Source organism: Oncorhynchus mykiss, chromosome 27 (assembly GCF_013265735.2).
Source record: "Oncorhynchus mykiss isolate Arlee chromosome 27, USDA_OmykA_1.1, whole genome shotgun sequence".
NCBI lineage: Eukaryota > Metazoa > Chordata > Actinopteri > Salmoniformes > Salmonidae > Oncorhynchus > Oncorhynchus mykiss.
In genome coordinates, this window is record NC_048591.1 from 36,483,279 (window position 1) to 36,508,160 (window position 24,882).

The 24,882-nt window shown below is 47.1% G+C and overlaps 1 protein-coding gene across 1 annotated transcript in view; it reads left to right on the top strand.

Annotated features, from left to right (window-relative positions):
* Positions 1-24,882, top strand: part of LOC110507218 (phosphatidylinositol 3,4,5-trisphosphate 5-phosphatase 2A) — a 92,737-nt gene that overhangs the window by 29,518 nt on the left and 38,337 nt on the right. The window contains exons 2-8 of the mRNA XM_036965056.1: positions 13,814-13,877; positions 20,431-20,575; positions 20,675-20,759; positions 21,533-21,679; positions 21,876-21,966; positions 22,712-22,801; positions 24,487-24,582. Coding sequence (XP_036820951.1) covers positions 13,814-13,877; positions 20,431-20,575; positions 20,675-20,759; positions 21,533-21,679; positions 21,876-21,966; positions 22,712-22,801; positions 24,487-24,582 — 718 coding nt within the window. The remainder of the gene's footprint in view (positions 1-13,813; positions 13,878-20,430; positions 20,576-20,674; positions 20,760-21,532; positions 21,680-21,875; positions 21,967-22,711; positions 22,802-24,486; positions 24,583-24,882) is intronic.

A 24,882-nucleotide genomic window follows, 5' to 3' on the forward strand; every position in this document is an offset into this window, starting at 1 on the left:
AGTGAAAAAGTTGAATGAAAAAAAGGTTGAGTGAGGGAAAAACAAAAAATATAAACGGTAATTAAAAAGTAAAACATGTGAAGTTGTCAGGTAGCAAAGTAAGATTGGCAACAAAACGCACAGCAACACGTAAACAAGTCTGCAAGTTGTGACCGTAAATGTAACCCCTGGTGTAAATGGGAAGGTGCACGTTGGTGGCAGAACAACAAGGGGTTGTTAAAGAACGGCAGCAACAAAAGCCTCTATTTACATGTTGCTTTTGAGTGCATTTCTCACTACTTTTGGATTATAATTGGATTTTAAGGCTCGTATGAATGTCCTGCTTAATATAATGTTTGTGTCATCATCGCAAATCAACTGCATTATACTTAAAAAACAACTTCAACCAGTAATATTGCTCTTTGGCTAGCTTTCATACAGCCTATATCAATGAACGTTAGCATTCTAGCTAACAACCGCTGTATCCAAAATAGTTATTTTGAAAAGATCACAACCAAATATAATCTTAGCGACTGTTCAAGCAAGAATCAAAACATAATTGTAAGTGTACGAAAACCCAATAAAGTTATTTTGTTTTGAAGTAATAAAAACATAAATCTAGGCTATGTTGAATATCTTTCTTACTGCCGTCAAGAGTCACGCGCATCTGTGCATGATGTCAGTGTGTCGTGTACTGGAAAGGGGTCTATAGTTCTGAGCAGAGCATCTAATACATGCCTTTTAGGTCGCAGGAGGGGGCTTGGGTGTGTGTAGGAGTGGGGGTTGTGCCTGTTGCTCTGCTCAGGGCCTGGGTGTATGTGTGTGATTGTCATGTTGAGGTCCTCGTCGTGGGGGTTGTGCCTGTTGCTCTGCTCAGGGCCTGGGTGTATGTGTGTGATTGTCATGTTGAGGTCCTCGTTGTGGGGGTTGGGGGCATGGAAGGGGCAGGAGGGGTGCAGGCCTGACTTGGTGGAACCTACAGTATATGGTTTGTGTCCACGGTTGGTTTGGGAGGGTTGTGCTGTTCTCACGGAGAGAGATCTTCTCCTGCTGTGCTCTCTCTTTAATTCTGTAAAAGGCCTTTTGGAAGTTTTGGAAGTTTCCAAATCACCACTGTTCCAACCTTGTACAAATTGACAGAGGCTGTCTGAGTCTCAGGGTTCTTGTTTTACTCTGGTTGTCTCCACCAATAGGTTGGATGGTATTTTCAGGTTTCGTGAGCTGTGCATCGGCTGGTTATTGGTTTGCTATTAAGTTTGCTTAACAGTGGGTTAACTGCCTTGTTCAGGGGAACAGTGGGTTAACTGCCTTGTTCAGGGGAACAGTGGGTTAACTGCTTTGTTCAGGGGAACAGTGGGTTAACTGCCTTGTTCAGGGGAACAGTGGGTTAACTGTCTTGTTCAGGGGAACAGTGGGTTAACTGTCTTGCTCAGGGGAACAGTGGGTTAACTGTCTTGTTCAGGGGAACAGTGGGTTAACTGCCTTGTTCAGGGGAACAGTGGGTTAACTGTCTTGTTCAGGGGAACAGTGGGTTAACTGCCTTGTTCAGGGGAACAGTGGGTTAACTGTCTTGTTCAGGGGAACAGTGGGTTAACTGCCTTGTTCAGGGGAACAGTGGGTTAACTGCCTTGTTCAGGGGAACAGTGGGTTAACTGCCTTGTTCAGGGGAACAGTGGGTTAACTGCCTTGTTCAGGGGAACAGTGGGTTAACTGCCTTGTTCAGGGGAACAGTGGGTTAACTGCTTTGTTCAGGGGAACAGTGGGTTAACTGCCTTGTTCAGGGGAACAGTGGGTTAACTGTCTTGCTCAGGGGAACAGTGGGTTAACTGCCTTGCTCAGGGGAACGGTGGGTTAACGGTCTTGCTCAGGGGAACAGTGGGTTAACTGTCTTGCTCAGGGGAACAGTGGGTTAACTGTCTTGCTCAGGGGAACAGTGGGTTAACTGTCTTGCTCAGGGGAACAGTGGGTTAACTGTCTTGCTCAGGGGAACAGTGGGTTAACTGTCTTGTTCAGGGGAACAGTGGGTTAACGGTCTTGTTCAGGGGAACAGTGGGTTAACTGTCTTGCTCAGGGGAACAGTGGGTTAACTGCCTTGCTCAGGGGAACAGTGGGTTAACGGTCTTGCTCAGGGGAACAGTGGGTTAACTGCCTTGTTCAGGGGAACAGTGGGTTAACTGTCTTGCTCAGGGGAACAGTGGGTTAACTGTCTTGCTCAGGGAAACAGTGGGTTAACTGTCTTGCTCAGGGGAACAGTGGGTTAACTGTCTTGTTCAGGGGAACAGTGGGTTAACTGTCTTGCTCAGGGGAACAGTGGGTTAACTGTCTTGCTCAGGTGAACAGTGGGTTAACTGTCTTGTTCAGGGGAACAGTGGGTTAACTGCCTTGTTCAGGGGAACAGTGGGTTAACTGCCTTGTTAAGGGGAACAGTGGGTTAACTGTCTTGTTCAGGGGAACAGTGGGTTAACTGCCTTGTTCAGGGGAACAGTGGGTTAACTGCCTTGTTCAGGGGAACAGTGGGTTAACTGTCTTGCTCAGGGGAACAGTGGGTTAACTGCCTTGTTCAGGAGAACAGTGGGTTAACTGTCTTGCTCAGGGGAACAGTGGGTTAACTGTCTTGCTCAGGGGAACAGTGGGTTAACGGTCTTGTTCAGGGGAACAGTGGGTTAACTGTCTTGTTCAGGGGAACAGTGGGTTAACTGTCTTGCTCAGGTGAACAGTGGGTTAACTGTCTTGCTCAGGGGAACAGTGGGTTAACTGCCTTGTTCAGGGGAACAGTGGGTTAACTGTCTTGTTCAGGGGAAGAGTGGGTTAACTGCCTTGTTCAGGGGAACAGTGGGTTAACTGCCTTGTTCAGGGGAACAGTGGGTTAACTGCCTTGTTCAGGGGAACAGTGGGTTAACTGCCTTGTTCAGGGAAACAGTGGGTTAACTGTCTTGTTCAGGGGAACAGTGGGTTAACTGTCTTGCTCAGGGGAACAGTGGGTTAACTGTCTTGCTCAGGGGAACAGTGGGTTAACTGTCTTGCTCAGGGGAACAGTGGGTTAACTGTCTTGCTCAGGGGAACAGTGGGTTAACTGTCTTGCTCAGGGGAACAGTGGGTTAACTGTCTTGCTCAGGGGAACAGTGGGTTAACTGTCTTGTTCAGGGGAACAGTGGGTTAACGGTCTTGTTCAGGGGAACAGTGGGTTAACTGTCTTGCTCAGGGGAACAGTGGGTTAACTGCCTTGCTCAGGGGAACAGTGGGTTAACGGTCTTGCTCAGGGGAACAGTGGGTTAACTGCCTTGTTCAGGGGAACAGTGGGTTAACTGTCTTGCTCAGGGGAACAGTGGGTTAACTGTCTTGCTCAGGGAAACAGTGGGTTAACTGTCTTGCTCAGGGGAACAGTGGGTTAACTGTCTTGTTCAGGGGAACAGTGGGTTAACTGTCTTGCTCAGGGGAACAGTGGGTTAACTGTCTTGCTCAGGTGAACAGTGGGTTAACTGTCTTGCTCAGGGGAACAGTGGGTTAACTGCCTTGTTCAGGGGAACAGTGGGTTAACTGTCTTGCTCAGGGGAACAGTGGGTTAACTGTCTTGCTCAGGGGAACAGTGGGTTAACTGTCTTGCTCAGGGGAACAGTGGGTTAACTGCCTTGCTCAGGGGAACAGTGGGCTAACTGCCTTGTTCAGGGGAACAGTGGGTTAACTGTCTTGCTCAGGTGAACAGTGGGTTAACTGTCTTGTTCAGGGGAACAGTGGGTTAACTGTCTTGTTCAGGGGAACAGTGGGTTAACTGTCTTGTTCAGGGGAACAGTGGGTTAACTGCCTTGTTCAGGGGAACAGTGGGTTAACTGTCTTGTTCAGGGGAAGAGTGGGTTAACTGCCTTGTTCAGGGGAACAGTGGGTTAACTGCCTTGTTCAGGGGAACAGTGGGTTAACTGCCTTGTTCAGGGGAACAGTGGGTTAACTGCCTTGTTCAGGGAAACAGTGGGTTAACTGTCTTGCTCAGGTGAACAGTGGGTTAACTGTCTTGTTCAGGGGAACAGTGGGTTAACTGTCTTGTTCAGGGGAACAGTGGGTTAACGGTCTTGCTCAGGGGAACAGTGGGTTAACTGCCTTGTTCAGGGGAACAGTGGGTTAACTGTCTTGCTCAGGGGAACAGTGGGTTAACTGTCTTGCTCAGGGAAACAGTGGGTTAACTGTCTTGCTCAGGGGAACAGTGGGTTAACTGTCTTGTTCAGGGGAACAGTGGGTTAACTGTCTTGCTCAGGGGAACAGTGGGTTAACTGTCTTGCTCAGGTGAACAGTGGGTTAACTGTCTTGCTCAGGGGAACAGTGGGTTAACTGCCTTGTTCAGGGGAACAGTGGGTTAACTGTCTTGCTCAGGGGAACAGTGGGTTAACTGTCTTGCTCAGGGGAAATGTGGGTTAACTGTCTTGCTCAGGGGAACAGTGGGTTAACTGCCTTGCTCAGGGGAACAGTGGGCTAACTGCCTTGTTCAGGGGAACAGTGGGTTAACTGTCTTGCTCAGGTGAACAGTGGGTTAACTGTCTTGTTCAGGGGAACAGTGGGTTAACTGTCTTGTTCATGGGAACAGTGGGTTAACTGTCTTGTTCAGGGGAACAGTGGGTTAACTGCCTTGTTCAGGGGAACAGTGGGTTAACTGTCTTGTTCAGGGGAAGAGTGGGTTAACTGCCTTGTTCAGGGGAACAGTGGGTTAACTGCCTTGTTCAGGGGAACAGTGGGTTAACTGCCTTGTTCAGGGAAACAGTGGGTTAACTGTCTTGTTCAGGGGAACAGTGGGTTAACTGTCTTGCTCAGGGGAACAGTGGGTTAACTGTCTTGCTCAGGGGAACAGTGGGTTAACTGTCTTGCTCAGGGGAACAGTGGGTTAACTGTCTTGCTCAGGGGAACAGTGGGTTAACTGTCTTGCTCAGGGGAACAGTGGGTTAACTGTCTTGTTCAGGGGAACAGTGGGTTAACGGTCTTGTTCAGGGGAACAGTGGGTTAACTGTCTTGCTCAGGGGAACAGTGGGTTAACTGCCTTGCTCAGGGGAACAGTGGGTTAACGGTCTTGCTCAGGGGAACAGTGGGTTAACTGCCTTGTTCAGGGGAACAGTGGGTTAACTGTCTTGCTCAGGGGAACAGTGGGTTAACTGTCTTGCTCAGGGAAACAGTGGGTTAACTGTCTTGCTCAGGGGAACAGTGGGTTAACTGTCTTGTTCAGGGGAACAGTGGGTTAACTGTCTTGCTCAGGGGAACAGTGGGTTAACTGTCTTGCTCAGGTGAACAGTGGGTTAACTGTCTTGTTCAGGGGAACAGTGGGTTAACTGCCTTGTTCAGGGGAACAGTGGGTTAACTGCCTTGTTAAGGGGAACAGTGGGTTAACTGTCTTGTTCAGGGGAACAGTGGGTTAACTGTCTTGTTCAGGGGAACAGTGGGTTAACTGTCTTGCTCAGGGGAACAGTGGGTTAACTGTCTTGTTCAGGGGAACAGTGGGTTAACTGTCTTGCTCAGGGGAACAGTGGGTTAACTGTCTTGCTCAGGGGAACAGTGGGTTAACTGTCTTGCTCAGGGGAACAGTGGGTTAACTGTCTTGCTCAGGGGAACAGTGGGTTAACTGCCTTGTTCAGGAGAACAGTGGGTTAACTGCCTTGTTCAGGGAAACAGTGGGTTAACTGTCTTGTTCAGGGGAACAGTGGGTTAACTGTCTTGCTCAGGGGAACAGTGGGTTAACTGTCTTGCTCAGGGGAACAGTGGGTTAACTGTCTTGCTCAGGGGAACAGTGGGTTAACTGTCTTGCTCAGGGGAACAGTGGGTTAACTGTCTTGCTCAGGGGAACAGTGGGTTAACTGTCTTGCTCAGGGGAACAGTGGGTTAACTGTCTTGTTCAGGGGAACAGTGGGTTAACGGTCTTGTTCAGGGGAACAGTGGGTTAACTGTCTTGCTCAGGGGAACAGTGGGTTAACTGCCTTGCTCAGGGGAACAGTGGGTTAACGGTCTTGCTCAGGGGAACAGTGGGTTAACTGCCTTGTTCAGGGGAACAGTGGGTTAACTGTCTTGCTCAGGGGAACAGTGGGTTAACTGTCTTGCTCAGGGAAACAGTGGGTTAACTGTCTTGCTCAGGGGAACAGTGGGTTAACTGTCTTGTTCAGGGGAACAGTGGGTTAACTGTCTTGCTCAGGGGAACAGTGGGTTAACTGTCTTGCTCAGGTGAACAGTGGGTTAACTGTCTTGTTCAGGGGAACAGTGGGTTAACTGCCTTGTTCAGGGGAACAGTGGGTTAACTGCCTTGTTAAGGGGAACAGTGGGTTAACTGTCTTGTTCAGGGGAACAGTGGGTTAACTGTCTTGTTCAGGGGAACAGTGGGTTAACTGTCTTGCTCAGGGGAACAGTGGGTTAACTGTCTTGTTCAGGGGAACAGTGGGTTAACTGTCTTGCTCAGGGGAACAGTGGGTTAACTGTCTTGCTCAGGGGAACAGTGGGTTAACTGTCTTGCTCAGGGGAACAGTGGGTTAACTGTCTTGCTCAGGGGAACAGTGGGTTAACTGCCTTGTTCAGGAGAACAGTGGGTTAACTGCCTTGTTCAGGGAAACAGTGGGTTAACTGTCTTGTTCAGGGGAACAGTGGGTTAACTGTCTTGCTCAGGGGAACAGTGGGTTAACTGTCTTGCTCAGGGGAACAGTGGGTTAACTGTCTTGCTCAGGGGAACAGTGGGTTAACTGTCTTGCTCAGGGGAACAGTGGGTTAACTGTCTTGCTCAGGGGAACAGTGGGTTAACTGTCTTGCTCAGGGGAACAGTGGGTTAACTGTCTTGTTCAGGGGAACAGTGGGTTAACGGTCTTGTTCAGGGGAACAGTGGGTTAACTGTCTTGCTCAGGGGAACAGTGGGTTAACTGCCTTGCTCAGGGGAACAGTGGGTTAACGGTCTTGCTCAGGGGAACAGTGGGTTAACTGCCTTGTTCAGGGGAACAGTGGGTTAACTGTCTTGCTCAGGGGAACAGTGGGTTAACTGTCTTGCTCAGGGAAACAGTGGGTTAACTGTCTTGCTCAGGGGAACAGTGGGTTAACTGTCTTGTTCAGGGGAACAGTGGGTTAACTGTCTTGCTCAGGGGAACAGTGGGTTAACTGTCTTGCTCAGGTGAACAGTGGGTTAACTGTCTTGTTCAGGGGAACAGTGGGTTAACTGCCTTGTTCAGGGGAACAGTGGGTTAACTGCCTTGTTAAGGGGAACAGTGGGTTAACTGTCTTGTTCAGGGGAACAGTGGGTTAACTGTCTTGTTCAGGGGAACAGTGGGTTAACTGCCTTGTTCAGGGGAACAGTGGGTTAACTGTCTTGCTCAGGGGAACAGTGGGTTAACTGCCTTGTTCAGGAGAACAGTGGGTTAACTGTCTTGCTCAGGGGAACAGTGGGTTAACTGTCTTGCTCAGGGGAACAGTGGGTTAACGGTCTTGTTCAGGGGAACAGTGGGTTAACTGTCTTGTTCAGGGGAACAGTGGGTTAACTGTCTTGCTCAGGTGAACAGTGGGTTAACTGTCTTGTTCAGGGGAACAGTGGGTTAACTGTCTTGTTCAGGGGAACAGTGGGTTAACTGTCTTGTTCAGGGGAACAGTGGGTTAACTGCCTTGTTCAGGGGAACAGTGGGTTAACTGTCTTGTTCAGGGGAAGAGTGGGTTAACTGCCTTGTTCAGGGGAACAGTGGGTTAACTGCCTTGTTCAGGGGAACAGTGGGTTAACTGCCTTGTTCAGGGGAACAGTGGGTTAACTGCCTTGTTCAGGGAAACAGTGGGTTAACTGTCTTGTTCAGGGGAACAGTGGGTTAACTGTCTTGCTCAGGGGAACAGTGGGTTAACTGTCTTGCTCAGGGGAACAGTGGGTTAACTGTCTTGCTCAGGGGAACAGTGGGTTAACTGTCTTGCTCAGGGGAATAGTGGGTTAACTGTCTTGCTCAGGGGAACAGTGGGTTAACTGTCTTGCTCAGGGGAACAGTGGGTTAACTGTCTTGTTCAGGGGAACAGTGGGTTAACGGTCTTGTTCAGGGGAACAGTGGGTTAACTGTCTTGCTCAGGGGAACAGTGGGTTAACTGCCTTGCTCAGGGGAACAGTGGGTTAACGGTCTTGCTCAGGGGAACAGTGGGTTAACTGCCTTGTTCAGGGGAACAGTGGGTTAACTGTCTTGCTCAGGGGAACAGTGGGTTAACTGTCTTGCTCAGGGAAACAGTGGGTTAACTGTCTTGCTCAGGGGAACAGTGGGTTAACTGTCTTGTTCAGGGGAACAGTGGGTTAACTGTCTTGCTCAGGGGAACAGTGGGTTAACTGTCTTGCTCAGGTGAACAGTGGGTTAACTGTCTTGCTCAGGGGAACAGTGGGTTAACTGCCTTGTTCAGGGGAACAGTGGGTTAACTGTCTTGCTCAGGGGAACAGTGGGTTAACTGTCTTGTTCAGGGGAACAGTGGGTTAACTGTCTTGTTCAGGGGAACAGTGGGTTAACTGTCTTGCTCAGGGGAACAGTGGGTTAACTGCCTTGTTCAGGGGAACAGTGGGTTAACTGCCTTGTTCAGGGAAACAGTGGGTTAACTGTCTTGTTCAGGGGAACAGTGGGTTAACTGTCTTGCTCAGGGGAACAGTGGGTTAACGGTCTTGTTCAGGGGAACAGTGGGTTAACTGTCTTGTTCAGGGGAACAGTGGGTTAACTGTCTTGCTCAGGGGAACAGTGGGTTAACTGTCTTGCTCAGGGGAACAGTGGGTTAACTGTCTTGTTCAGGGAAACAGTGGGTTAACTGTCTTGTTCAGGGGAACAGTGGGTTAACTGTCTTGCTCAGGGGAACAGTGGGTTAACTGTCTTGCTCAGGGGAACAGTGGGTTAACTGTCTTGCTCAGGGGAACAGTGGGTTAACTGTCTTGCTCAGGGGAACAGTGGGTTAACTGTCTTGCTCAGGGGAACAGTGGGTTAACTGTCTTGCTCAGGGGAACAGTGGGTTAACTGTCTTGTTCAGGGGAACAGTGGGTTAACGGTCTTGTTCAGGGGAACAGTGGGTTAACTGTCTTGCTCAGGGGAACAGTGGGTTAACTGCCTTGCTCAGGGGAACAGTGGGTTAACGGTCTTGCTCAGGGGAACAGTGGGTTAACTGCCTTGTTCAGGGGAACAGTGGGTTAACTGTCTTGCTCAGGGGAACAGTGGGTTAACTGTCTTGCTCAGGGAAACAGTGGGTTAACTGTCTTGCTCAGGGGAACAGTGGGTTAACTGTCTTGTTCAGGGGAACAGTGGGTTAACTGTCTTGCTCAGGGGAACAGTGGGTTAACTGTCTTGCTCAGGTGAACAGTGGGTTAACTGTCTTGCTCAGGGGAACAGTGGGTTAACTGCCTTGTTCAGGGGAACAGTGGGTTAACTGTCTTGCTCAGGGGAACAGTGGGTTAACTGTCTTGTTCAGGGGAACAGTGGGTTAACTGTCTTGTTCAGGGGAACAGTGGGTTAACTGTCTTGCTCAGGGGAACAGTGGGTTAACTGCCTTGTTCAGGGGAACAGTGGGTTAACTGACTTGTTCAGGGAAACAGTGGGTTAACTGTCTTGTTCAGGGGAACAGTGGGTTAACTGTCTTGCTCAGGGGAACAGTGGGTTAACGGTCTTGTTCAGGGGAACAGTGGGTTAACTGTCTTGTTCAGGGGAACAGTGGGTTAACTGTCTTGCTCAGGGGAACAGTGGGTTAACTGTCTTGCTCAGGGGAACAGTGGGTTAACTGTCTTGTTCAGGGGAACAGTGGGTTAACTGTCTTGCTCAGGGGAACAGTGGGTTAACTGCCTTGCTCAGGGGAACAGTGGGCTAACTGTCTTGCTCAGGGGAACAGTGGGTTAACTGTCTTGCTCAGGGAAACAGTGGGTTAACTGTCTTGCTCAGGGGAACAGTGGGTTAACTGTCTTGTTCAGGGGAACAGTGGGTTAACTGTCTTGCTCAGGGGAACAGTGGGTTAACTGTCTTGCTCACGTGAACAGTGGGTTAACTGTCTTGCTCAGGGGAACAGTGGGTTAACTGCCTTGTTCAGGGGAACAGTGGGTTAACTGTCTTGCTCAGGGGAACAGTGGGTTAACTGTCTTGCTCAGGGGAACAGTGGGTTAACTGTCTTGCTCAGGGGAACAGTGGGTAACTGCCTTGCTCAGGGGAACAGTGGGCTAACTGCCTTGTTCAGGGGAACAGTGGGTTAACTGTCTTGCTCAGGTGAACAGTGGGTTAACTGTCTTGTTCAGTGGAACAGTTGGTTAACTGCCTTGTTCAGGGGAACAGTGGGTTAACTGTCTTGTTCAGGGGAAGAGTGGGTTAACTGCCTTGTTCAGGGGAACAGTGGGTTAACTGCCTTGTTCAGGGGAACAGTGGGTTAACTGCCTTGTTCAGGGGAACAGTGGGTTAACTGCCTTGTTCAGGGAAACAGTGGGTTAACTGTCTTGTTCAGGGGAACAGTGGGTTAACTGTCTTGCTCAGGGGAACAGTGGGTTAACTGTCTTGCTCAGGGGAACAGTGGGTTAACTGTCTTGCTCAGGGGAACAGTGGGTTAACTGTCTTGCTCAGGGGAACAGTGGGTTAACTGTCTTGCTCAGGGGAACAGTGGGTTAACTGTCTTGCTCAGGTGAACAGTGGGTTAACTGTCTTGCTCAGGGGAACAGTGGGTTAACTGCCTTGTTCAGGGGAACAGTGGGTTAACTGTCTTGCTCAGGGGAACAGTGGGTTAACTGCCTTGCTCAGGGGAACAGTGGGTTAACTGCCTTGTTCAGGGGAACAGTGGGTTAACTGCCTTGTTCAGGGGAACAGTGGGTTAACTGTCTTGCTCAGGGGAACGGTGGGTTAACTGTCTTGCTCAGGGGAACGGTGGGTTAACTGTCTTGCTCAGGGGAACAGTGGGTTAACGGCCTTGTTCAGGGGAACAGTGGGTTAACTACCTTGTTCAGGGGAACAGTGGGTTAACTGTCTTGCTCAGGGGATCAGTGGGTTAACTGTCTTGTCCAGGGGAACAGTGGGTTAACTGTCTTGCTCAGGGGAACAGTGGGTTAACGGTCTTGTTCAGAGGAACAGTGGGTTAACTGTCTTGTTCAGGGGAACAGTGGGTTAACGGTCTTGTTCAGGGGAACAGTGGGTTAACGGTCTTGCTCAGGGGAACAGTGGGTTAACTGCCTTGCTCAGGGGAACAGTGGGTTAACTGCCTTGCTCAGGGGCAGAAGGACAGTATTGGGCCTATAGCCTACTGCACACATCTCATTGCTACACAACGGTTTTTAATTGTTTCATGTTGGAAAGGCTTAGGTTTTTTTAAGTCATGTTTTTTTTTTAATCTGAGTGGTAGATCTCATCTTGCATTTTGATCTTGATTTGCTCTGCTACCACACGGCAAGCGGTACCGATGCACCAAGTCTGGAACCAACGGGACTCTGAACAGCTTTTATCCCCAAGCCTTAAAATAACTAAATAGTTAGTACGGTTAGCTATTTAACTATCTGCATTGGCCCTCTTTTGACTAAAATACTCTGCTGCTACTGTTTATTATCAATCCTGTTGCCTAGTCACTTTACCCCTACCTTCATCTACATATCTACCTCAATTACCTGGTTCCCCTGCACATCGTCTCAGCATTGGTACCCTGTGAATATAGCCAAGTTATTGTATTCATTCCTTGTGTTGTTATGTTTTTATTATTTCTCTATTTTTCTCTCTGCATTGTTGGGAAGGTCCCGTAGGTAAGCATTTCACTGTTAAGTCTACACCTGTTGTTTACAAAGAGAGAGAGAGAGAGAGACCCCTGGCCCAGATCTCAGCATGAAACTGTGTGTGTCAGGAGACGGGATGGGAAACAGCACACACACACTGTATGCAAAAGGTGTGGCAAACTCGGCTGTTTTGCATAGACAGCACTGCAGCACAGAGAGAAGTTGGAAGTTTACATACACCTTAGCCAAATACATTTAAACTCAGTTTTTCACAATTCCTGACATTTAATCGTAGTAAAAACTCCCTGTTTTAGGTCAGTTAGGATCACCACTTTATTTTAAGAATGTGAAATGTCAGAATAATAGTAGAGAAAATTAGTTATTTAAGTTTTTATTTCTTTCATCACATTCCCAGTGGGTCAGAAGTTTACATACACTCAATTAGTATTTGGTAGCATTGCCTTTAAATGGTTTAACTTAGGTCAAAGGTTTCGGGTAGACTTCCACAAGCTTCCCACAATAAGTTGGGTGAATTTTGGCCCATTCCTCCTGACAGAGCTGGTGTAACTGAGTCAGGTTTGTGGGCCTCCTTGCTCGCACATGCTTTTTCAGTTCTGCCCACAAATTTTCTATGGGATTGAGGTCAGGGCTTTGTGATGGCCACTCCAGTATCTTGACTTTGTTGTACTTAAAGCCATTTTGCCACAACTGTTGAAGTATGCTTGGGGTCATTGTCCATTTGGAAGACCCATTTGCGAAGTTTTAACTTCCTGACAGATGCTGCCACCCCCGTGCTTCACAGTTGGGATGGTGTTCTTCGGCTTGCAAGCCTCCCCCTTTTTCCTCCAAACATAACGATGGTCATTATGGCCAAACAGTTCTATTTTTGTTTCATCAGACCAGAGGAGATTTCTCCAAAAAGTATGATCTTTGTCCCCATGTGCAGTTGCAAACCGTAGTCTGGCTTATTTATGGCGGTTTGGGAGCAGTCGCTTCTTCCTAGCTGAGCAATCTTTCAGGTTATGTCGATATAGGACTCGTTTTACTGTGGATATAGATACTTTTGTACCTGTTTCCTCCAGCATCTTCACAAGGTCCTTTGCTGTTGTTCTGGGATTGATTTTTTTTTCGCACCAAAGTACGTTCATCTCTAGGAGACTTCTTCCTAAGCGGTATGACGGCTGCGTGGTCCCATGGTGTTTATACTTGCGTCGTATTGTTTGTACAGATGAACGTGGTAACTTCAGGCGTTTGGAACTTGCTGCCAATGATTTTTCTTCTGAGGTCTTGGCTGGTTTCTTTTGACTTTCCCATGATGTCAAGGAAAGAGGAACTGATGTTGAAGGTTGGCCTTGAAATACATCCACAGGTACACCTCCAATTGACTCAAATTATGTCAATTAGCTTATCAGAAGCTTCTAAGCCATGCCATCATTTCTGGAATTTTCCAAGTTGTTTAAAGGCACAGTCAACTTAGTGTATGTAAACTTCTGACCCACTGGAATTGTGATACAGTGAATGATAAGTGAAATAATCTTTCTGTAAACAATTGTTAGAAAAATGACTTGTGTCATGCATAAAGTAGATGTCCTAACCGACTTGCCAAAACTAATTTGTGGAGTGGTTGAAAACAGAGGTTTAATGACTCCAACCTAAGTGTTTGTAAACTTCCGACTGTTTTCTACCTTTCCTTGCCGTTGTGTTTAGCGGTGAGAGAGAGGTGAGTGTGAGTTCTAGCAGCGCTAATGCCATGTTCACTGTGTTTGACAGACAGCAACAGGTTGAAACTCCCTCCAAATCTCCCGTCACACACACACACACACACACACACACACACACACACATACACACACACACACACACACACACACACTTTGCAGGAAATATGTCATTCCTGTGGTATCCATGAAAGTACTAATGCCATTTTCTCCCCCCTCCGTCCTCCCTCCTTCTCTCCCCTTCTCTCCCCTCGCCTCTAATGCCTAACTCCTCCCTCCTTCTCTCCCCTTCTCTCCCCTCGCCTCTAATGCCTAACTCCTCCCTCCTTCTCTCCCCTTCTCTCCCCTTCTCTCCTCTTCTCTCCCCTTCTCTCCCTTCACCTCTGACTCCTAACTCCCCCCTCACTCTATACTTCCCTCCCCCTCTCCCTCCCTCTCTTCTCTCTAGTTTCCAGAAGCATGTCCACACCTATAGGGTCCTACCAGATGAAGAGGGATTCTTGGCAGTCCAGGTACCACCATACACCACCCTCCATACATACATGCACAGAACAGTGGGTGTTTTTCTATGCATACCTAGCACTCTGGATGTAGCTGTTAGTATGTACATCTATATCTGTGGAGGGCAGGCACTGTATATGTGTGTATGGTACGTGTATGTGTGTCTGGATCAGTAGTAACTGGCAGGCTCTGGTGCTTGTGTTGGCTCTGTGCTCTCTCACACACACACACACACACACACACACACACACACACACACACACACACACACACACACACACACACACACACACACACACAGCGGTCTCTTTGTGCTCTGTGTCCAGCAGCTGGGGTAGTCACCAATCCCCTCCCCTTGCAACATACATACACATACACACTCAAATACTGTAATACCTAACCCCAAGTACACCCCACTAATCCCCCTTCCAGTACCCCTCCTCTGCTGGTCCCATGCCTGGAATCCACACGGATAGCTTTCACAAATCATTTGATTTACCCAGTGCTTCAGTGAAATGAAACGTCACTCAAACGGAGTGAATGTGGCTGCCAGGTTCCCCACCCGTTCACAGCTGAGGGCCTCTTGGTATTAAAGCTTCCCTTACACCACTGTAAGCCATCAGCATATGAGCCATCAGCATATGAGCCATCAGCATATGAGCCATCAGCATATGAGCCAGCAGCATATGAGCCAGCAGCATATGAGCCAGCAGCATATGAGCCAGCATCATACCACCCTGCATCCCACTGCTGGCTTTCCTCTGAAGCTAAGCAGGGTTGGTTGTTGGAGGGTTAGTAGGAGGAACCCTTTCCTCTGGTCTACCCCCCCCCCCCCCCCCACAATGCCCCAGGGCAGTGATTGGGGACATTGCCCCGTGTAGGTGCTGTCTTTAGAGTAGGGGGGTTAACCACTGTGTCCTGGCTAAATTCCTAATCTAGCCCTCATACCATCACGGTCACCTAATCATCCCCAGTTTACAATTTGCTCATTCATCCCCCTCCTCTCCCCTGTAACTATTCCCCAGGTTGTTGCTGTACATGAGAACATGTGTTCTCAGTCGACTTACCTGGTAAAATAAGAGGTAAATAAAATAACATTTAAAAAAAACTCAACCCACAAATATCAATGAACAGAAAGGGATTGTACTCACTCTCAGACTCTCTGAGCTACCCCACCAAGACCTATAAACTACCTACCTATCACTATACTACCTACCTATCTATATACTACCTACCTATCAATATACTACCTACCTATCTATATACTACCTATCTATATACTACCTCCCTATCTATATACTACCTCCCTATCTATATACTACCTACCTATCTATATACTACCTACCTATCTATATACTACCTACCTATCTATATACTACCTACCTATCTATATACTACCTACCTATCTATATACTACCTACCTATCAATATACTACCTACCTATCTATATACTACCTACCTATCTATATACTACCTCCCTATCTATATACTACCTCCCTATCTATATACTACCTACCTATCTATATACTACCTACCTATCTATATACTACCTACCTATCTATATACTACCTACCTATCAATATACTACCTATCTATCTATATACTACCTACCTATCTATATACTACCTCCCTATCTATATACTACCTACCTATCAATATACTACCTACCTATCAATATACTACCTATCTATCTATATACTACCTACCTATCTATATACTACCTCCCTATCTATATACTACCTACCTATCTATATACTACCTACCTATCAATATACTACCTATCTATCTATATACTACCTACCTATCTATATACTACCTCCCTATCTATATACTACCTACCTATCTATATACTACCTACCTATCAATATACTACCTATCTATCTATATACTACCTCCCTATCTATATACTACCTCCCTATCTATATACTACCTACCTATCTATATACTACCTATCTATATACTACCTACCTATCTATATACTACCTACCTATCTATATACTACCTACCTATCAATATACTACCTATCTATCTATATACTACCTACCTATCTATATACTACCTACCTATCTATATACTACCTCCCTATCTATATACTACCTACCTATCTATATACTACCTACCTATCTATATACTACCTACCTATCTATATACTACCTACCTATCTATATACTACCTCCCTATCTATATACTACCTACCTATCTATATACTACCTATCTATCTATATACTACCTACCTATCTATATACTACCTACCTATCTATATACTACCTACCTATCTATATACTACCTACCTATCTATATACTACCTACCTATCTATATACTACCTATCTATCTATATACTACCTATCTATCTATATACTACCTACCTATCTATATACTACCTACCTATCTATATACTACCTACCTATCTATATACTACCTACCTATCTATATACTACCTACCTATCTATATACTACCTACCTATCTATATACTACCTATCTATCTATATACTACCTATCTATCTATATACTACCTACCTATCTACTGTATGTGTCGAACTGCTTTTCTTTATCTTGGCCAGGTTGCAGTTGTAAATGAGAACTTGTTCTCAACTAGCCTACTTGGTTAAATAAAGGTGTTCTCAACTAGCCTACCTGGTTAAATAAAGGTGTTCTCAACTAGCCTACCTGGTTAAATAAAGGTGTTCTCAGCTAGCCTACCTAGTTAAATAAAGGTGTTCTCAACTTGCCTACCTGGTTAAATAAAGGTGTTCTCAACTGGCCTACCTGGTTAAATAAAGGTGTTCTCAACTGGCCTACCTGGTTAAATAAAGGTGTTCTCAGCTAGCCTACCTGGTTAAATAAAGGTGTTCTCAACTTGCCTACCTGGTTAAATAAAGGTGTTCTCAACTGGCCTACCTGGTTAAATAAATGTGTTCTCAACTAGCCTACCTGGTTAAATAAAGGTGTTCTCAGCTAGCCTACCTGGTTAAATAAAGGTGTTCTCAACTAGCCTACCTGGTTAAATAAATGTGTTCTCAACTAGCCTACCTGGTTAAATAAAGGTGTTCTCAACTAGCCTACCTGGTTAAATAAAGGTGTTCTCAACTGGCCTACCTGGTTAAATAAAGGTGAAATAAATAAAATCAAAATATTTGATTTGATTTAACTTATATACTATTTACAGCTAAGGTCGGAAGTTTACATACACTTGGAGTCATTAAAACTCGTTTTTCAACCACTCCACAAATTTCTTGTTAATTAACAAACTATAGTTTTGGCAAGTCGGTTAGGACATCTACTTTGTGCATGACACAAGTCATTTTTCCAACAATTGTTTACAGACAGATTATTTCACTTATAATTCACTGTATCACAATTCCAGTGGTCAGAAGTTTACATAGACTAAGTTGACTGTGCCTTTAAACAGCTTGGACAATTCCAGAAAATTATGTCCTGGCTTTAGAAGCTTCTGATAGGCTAATTGACATAATTTGAGTCGATTGGAGGTGTACCTGTGGATGTATTTCAAGGCCTAACTTCAAACTCAGTGCTTCTTTGCTTGACATCATGGGAAAATCTAAATAAATCATCCAAGACCTCAGAAAAAAGATTGTAGACCTCCACAAGTCTGGTTCATCCTTGGGAGCAATTTCCAAACGCCTGACGGTACCATGTTCATATGTACAAACAATAGTATGCAAGTATAAACAACATGGGACCACGCAGCCATCATAAAACACAGGAAGGAGACTCGGTCTGTCTCCTAGAGATGAACGTACTTGGGTGCGAAAAGTGCAAATCAATCCCAGAACAACAGCAAAGGACCTTGTGAATGTGCTGGAGGAAACAAGTACAAAAGTATCTATATCCACAGTAAAACGAGTCCTATATCGACATAACCTAAAAGGCCGCTCAGCAAGGAAGAGGCCACTGCTCCAAAACCGCCATTAAAAAAGACAGACTACGGTTTGCAACTGCACATGGGAACAAAGCTCATACTTTTTGGAGAAATGTCCCCTGGTCTGATGAAACAAAAATAGAACTGTTTGGCCATAATGACCATCGTTATGTTTGGAGGAAAAAGGGAAAGTCTTGCAAGCCGAAGAACACCATCCCAACCGTGAAGCACGGGGGTGGCAGCATCATGTTGTAGGGTGCGTTGTTGCAGGAGGGACTGGTGCACTTCACAAAATGTATGGCATCATGAGGCAGGAAAATTATGTGGATATATTGAAGCAACATCTCAAGACATCAGGAAATTAATGGGTCTTCCAAATGGACAATGACCCCAAGCATACTTCCAAAGTTGTGGCAAAATGGCTTAAGGACAACAAAGTCAAGGTATTGGAGTGGCCACCACAAAGCCCTGACCTCAATCCTATAGAAAAGTTGTGGGCAGAACTGAAAAAGTGTGCGAGCAAGGAGGCCTACAAGCCTGACTCAGTTACACCAGCTCTGCCAGGAGGAATGGGCCAAAATTCACCCAACGTATTGTGGGAAGCTTGTGGAAGGCTACCCAAAATGTTTGACCGAAGTTAAACCATTTAAAGGCAATGCTACTAAATACTTATTGAGTGTATGTAAACTTCTGACCCACTGGGAATGTGATGAAAGAAATAAAAGCTGAAATAAATAATTCTCTCTACTATTATTCTGACATTTCACATTCTTAAAATAAAGTGGTGATCCTAACTGACCTAAGACAGGATTTTTTCCTTGGATTAAATGTCAGGAATTGTGAAAAACTTCTGACTTCAACTGTATGTGGCAGGGACTACAGACAATCAAGGAATACAAAAGGAAAACCAGCCCTGTCGCGTACACCGACATCTTGCTTCCAGACAAACTTAACACCTTCTTTGCCCGCTTTGAGGATAGTAGTGTCAACGACGCGGCCTGCTACCAAGGACTGTGGCTTCTCCTTCTCCGTGGCCGATGTGAGTAAGATATTTAAACGTGTTAACCCCCGCAAGGCAGCAGGCCCAGACGGCATCCCTAGCCGCATCCTCAGAGCATGCGCAGACCAGCTGGCTGGTGTGTTTACGGACATTTTCAGTCAATCCCTATCCCAGTCTGCTGTCCCCACATGCTTCAAGATGGCCACCATTGTTCCTGTACCCAAGAATGCAAAGGTAACTGAACTAAATCAGTATTGCCCGTAGCACTCACTTCTGTCGTATTGAAGTAAAGGATAATATAACCTCCACCTTACCTGTCACCCTAGACCCACTTCAATCTGCTTACTGCCCCGATAAGTCCACACACAATGCAATCACCATCACACTGTACACTGCCCTGTCCCATCTTGACAAGAGGAATACCTATGTAAGAATGCTGTTCATTGACTACAGCTCAGGGTCCTGGATCTCAACCCCACCCTGTGCAACTGGGTCCTGGATTTCCTGATGTGCCGACCCCAGGTGGTGAAGGTAGGAAACAACATCTCCACTTCGCTGATCCTCAACAGTGGTGTCAGGAAAATAACCTCACTCAATGTCAACAAAACAAAGGAGATGATCGTGGACTCCAGGACACAGCAGAGGGAGCACCCCCTATCCACATTGACGGGACAGTAGTGGAGAAGCTGGAAAGTTTCAAGTTCCTCAGCGTACATATCACTGACAAACTGAAATAGTCCACCCACACAGACAGTGTGGTGAAGAAGGTGCAGCAGTGCCTCTTCAACCTCCGGAGGCTGAAGAATTGTGTATTGTCACCTAAAACCCTCACAAACTTTACAAATGCACAATTGAGAGCATGCTGTCGGGCTGTATCACCGCCTGGTACGGCAACTGCACCGCCCACAACCACAGGGCTCTCCAGAGGGTGGTGAGGTCTGCACAACGCATCACCGAGGGCAAACTACCTGCCTTCCAGGACACCTACAGCACCTGATGTCACAGGAAGGTCAAAAAGATAATCAAGGACAACAACCACCCAAGCTACTGCCTGTTTACCCCGCTACCATCCAGCAGGCGAGGTCAGTACAGGTGCATCAAAGCTGGGACCAAGAAACTGAAAAACAGCTTCTATCTCAAGGCCATCAGACTCCTAAACAGCCATCACTAGCACAGAGAGGCTGCTGCCTACATACAGACTTGAAATCATTGGCCACTTTAATAAATGGAACACTAGTCACTTTAATAATGCCACTTTAGTAATGTTAACATATTTTATATTACTCATCTCATATGTATACACTGTATTCTATACGATCTATTGCCTATGCCGCTCTGACATTGCTTATATTTATATTCATATATTCTTATTCCATTCATTTTACTTAGATTTGTGTGTATTAGGTATTTGTTGTGTAATTGTTAGATATGACTTGTTATGCATTGCTGAACTGTAGGAACTAGAAGCACAAGCATTTCGCTACACTTGCAATGACATCTGCTAACCATGTGTGTGACCAATAACATTTGATTTGAATCTACTACTTACCTACCTACCTACCTACCTACCTACCTACCTACCCAGCTTTATTCTGAACGTGCTGTGCAGAGTGTGCTCTGTCTCTGCAAGAGTGTATATCTTTGAAGTACCCACTCTCTCTCATTCCTCTCCCCTCTCCCAGACTTCTCAGGGGGTGCAGCCTAAGCGGTTTAAGAGCCTCCCAGAACTGGTCCTGTTGTACCTCCAGCCCAGCCAGGGACTGGTCAGCACTCTACTGTACCCTGTAGACAGAGAGGAGAGCATCCCAGAGGACAGGGACTACTCAGGTATGCTCTCTCTTCATGTCTCTCCGTCTGTCTGTCTGTCTCTGTCTTTCTCGCTCCATCTCTCTCTTTATTTGTCTTTCTGTCTCTCTAATTGGTCAGATGGGGAAGATGAGAAGCCACCACTTCCTCCTCGTTCAGCCTCCACACCACCTACAGGCTCCTCCCCAGAGACACCCACCGACAGGTACAGCACACACACGCACATACACATACACACGCACATACACACACATACACACACGCACATACACAAGCACATACACACACACACACACACATACACGCACATACACACGCACATACACACACATACACACACGCACATACACACACATATACACACGCACATACACAAACACATACACACACACACACACACACATACACGCACATACACACACATACACACACGCACATACACACACATATACACACGCACATACACACACACACATACACACACCCACATACACACACATACACACATGCACATACACACATGCAAACACACACAACCACACGTGCATACACACAAACACAATTTTGCGTGACCTAGTAAAAACTCCTGGGCCTAGTAAAGGGTGGATCTACCTGTTAAATTAGATCAACTGATCCTGCTTGTAGAGATTCAGTGAATCTGAACAGGGCCTATCTTCGACCAACCCTTGAAGAACCCTCCCCCTCTCTTCTCATCCTTTTCCCTCCTCTCTTGCCCTCCTGAGATCAGATGGGGGGGGGTTGGGTTGTCTTGTTTAGACAGTGAGTCAGCAGCAGTCTGATCCTGAGGAAGTCTGTGACATTGGAAAGTTGATGTTGTCAGGTCCTCTTCAGTGTTCTATACTCACAACAAGGGCCAGTCCCCCTCTGCACCCCATGGTCTCTGTGGCAAGTCCAGGGGATGTAAGACCCGTGTCTGTTCTATTGACACGGATTGGATGTTGTTCCGTCCTACTTTAGCGCCCCTGCTGCTAACGGCCTGAGCACCATTTCCCATGAATATCTGAAGGGAAGCTATGCTCTGGACCTGCAGGCTGTCAAACAGGGAGCCAGCTCTCTGCCCCACCTCAACAAGACACTGGTGTCCTCCTGCAAACGCCTCAACGGGTGAGACGCAAACACACACAACTCTCAACTTCTCTTGGTGACACATGCACGCATGCACACACACTCAAAAACCTGTGTGTGTGTGTGTGTGTGTGTGTGTGTGTGTGTGTGTGTGTGTGTGTGTGTGTGTGTGTGTGTGTGTGTGTGTGTGTGTGTGTGTGTGTGTGTGTGTGTGTGTGTGTGTGTGTGTGTGTAGGGAAGTGGATAAGGTTCTGTCTGGGCTGGAGATCCTGTCCAAGGTGTTTGACCAACAGAGTGCCTTCATAGTGTCCAAGATGATACAGCAGGTACTCTACATTTTCTATCTTGTTTTTTTCATGGGTTTGTGTGTGTGTGTGTGTGTTGGGGTAAAATGTATGACTCTGGAAAGCACAGGAAGCTTAGACATGCCACACCTTGGTTTCCTCCTGACCACACACACACACACACACACAATGCTCCTGAGTACACTGGGGGTCATGAGGAAAGAGATATTTGTGCCCCCAGAGAGAAACAACTAGAGTTCCTAGAGACAGCTGTGCTTGAGAGAGTCACGCTGTAATCGCATACACACACACACACACACACGCACACACACGCACACGCACGCACACACACACACACACGCACACACACACACACACACACACGCACACACGCACACACACACACACACACGTGGTCTTAAAGGGCCAGACCTCCTTTCCCCTCAAACTTTCCTCACACAATGGGCTCATGTCTACATAGCATCTAGTGTGTGTGTTTGTCTGTGTCTGTCTGTCGTAACTATCTGTCTGTTGTGTCTGTCTGTCGGAACTGTCTGTAACTGTCTGTCATAACTATCTGTCTGTTGTGTCTGTCTGTCGGAACTGTCTGTAACTGTCTGTCGTAACTATCTGGCTGTTGTGTCTGTCTGTCGGAACTGTCTGTAATTGTCTGTCGTAACTATCTGTCTGTTGCGTCTGTGTGTCGTAACTGTCTGTTGTAACGTCTGTGTGTCGTAACTGTCTGTTGTAACGTCTGTGTGTCGTAACTGTCTGTTTTCCTCCGTAGTCGGTGAATCAGGGTGGAGATCAGGAGTTGGAGAATCTGGTCACTAAACTGGCCATCCTCAAAGACTTACTGTCTTCTATAGAGAAGAAGGTAAGCCTGCACCACACAGGCACAAGCACACACTCACACACACGCAGCTGTTAGTGAGTGTGTTTAGTTAACCTCCTCCCTCTGATGGATCGTCTGCCATGATGGGCGGCGGGTGGTGGCTGTAGCCCAGCGGGTGTGCTCTGAGCTGGGGTGAAGAGAGAGAGGACCCCCCCACACCCTCCATAGAAATATTATCTAATAGTCATTCAAATTCTATGTCCCCTCTCCCCTCTGTCTGGGCCCCAGAGCTCAGATTACACATGGAGGGAGAAGGTGGGAGCGGGAGGGGTAGAAGATGGGAGGGGGAGGGAGAAGATGGGAGGGGGAGGGAGAAGATGGGAGGGGGAGAAGATGGGAGGGGGAGGGGGAGGGAGAAGATGGGAGCGGGTGGGGGAGGGGGAGGGAGAAGATGGGAGGGGGAGAAGATGGGAGGGGGAGGGAGAAGATGGGTGCGGGAGGGGGAGGGGGAGGGGGAGGGAGAAGATGGGAGGGGGAGGGAGAAGATGGGAGGGGGAGGGGGAGGGGGAGGGAGAATATGGGAGGGGGAGGGAGAAGATGGGAGGGGGAGGGGGAGGGAGAATATGGGAGGGGGAGGGGGAGGGAGAAGATGGGAGGGGGAGGGGGAGGGGGAGGGAGAAGATGGGAGGGGGAGGGGGAGGGAGAAGATGGGAGGGGGAGGGGGAGAAGATGGGAGCGGGAGGGGGAGGGGGAGGGAGAAGATGGGAGGGGGAGGGGGAGGGAGAAGATGGGAGCGGGAGGGGGAGAAGATGGGAGGGGGAGAAGATGGGTACACTGTGGTTGTTCAGGTTTCTAATGACACACCTTACACTGTGGTTGTTCAGGTTTCTAATGACACACCTTACACTGTGGTTGTTCAGGTTTCTAATGACACACCTTACACTGTGGTTGTTCAGGTTTCTAATGACACACCTTACACTGTGGTTGTTCAGGTTTCTAATGACAAACCTTACACTGTGGTTGTTCAGGTTTCTAATGACACACCTTACACTGTGGTTGTTCAGGTTTCTAATTACACACCTTACACTGTGGTTGTTCAGGTTTCTAATTACACACCTTACACTGTGGTTGTTCAGGTTTCTAATGACACACCTTACACTGTGGTTGTTCAGGTTTCTAATTACACACCTTACACTGTGGTTGTTCAGGTTTCTAATTACACACCTTACACTGTGGTTGTTCAGGTTTCTAATGACACACCTTACACTGTGGTTGTTCAGGTTTCTAATGACACACCTTACACTGTGGTTGTTCAGGTTTCTAATGACACACCTTACACTGTGGTTGTTCAGGTTTCTAATGACACACCTTACACTGTGGTTGTTCAGGTTTCTAATTACACACCTTACACTGTGGTTGTTCAGGTTTCTAATGACACACCTTACACTGTGGTTGTTCAGGTTTCTAATGACACACCTTACACTGTGGTTGTTCAGGTTTCTAATGACACACCTTACACTGTGGTTGTTCAGGTTTCTAATGACACACCGTACACTGTGGTTGTTCAGGTTTCTAATGACACACCTTACACTGTGGTTGTTCAGGTTTCTAATGACACACCTTACACTGTGGTTGTTCAGGTTTCTTAACCCTGTAGCTAATGTAATCCCCCCCCCCCCTCTCGCTCTCTCTCGCTCTTCCCTCTCACTTTCCTTTTCTCTTTCTAGGCTCTGAAGGCTGTGCAAGATATGAGTTTGTCCACTCTCTCCTCTCCTCATCCTCTCACACGCCACAGCAAAACCATCCCTGTACAGGCCTTTGAGGTACATGCACACACACACTTTGAGATATACCCCACCCCCTCCCCTGTCCCATTGGTCCACAAGCTGACCAATCAGTGGGTGTGGCTCGGAATTCCTAGATTCTCCAGGAAGTGGTTTTCTGCCCTGGGAGCCAGTCAGATAAATGAACAGTTTTGTCTGTTCTGTGACATCATCATGGGTGTCATGGCTGTGGTCCGACCTCCCTCTCTCAGGATGTGATAGTTAAATGACTGATGTGACCAGAGTGTAGAGACTAGAGCCCTCAACGCTGTGCTGATAACTACAGAGTGGGTGTGATGG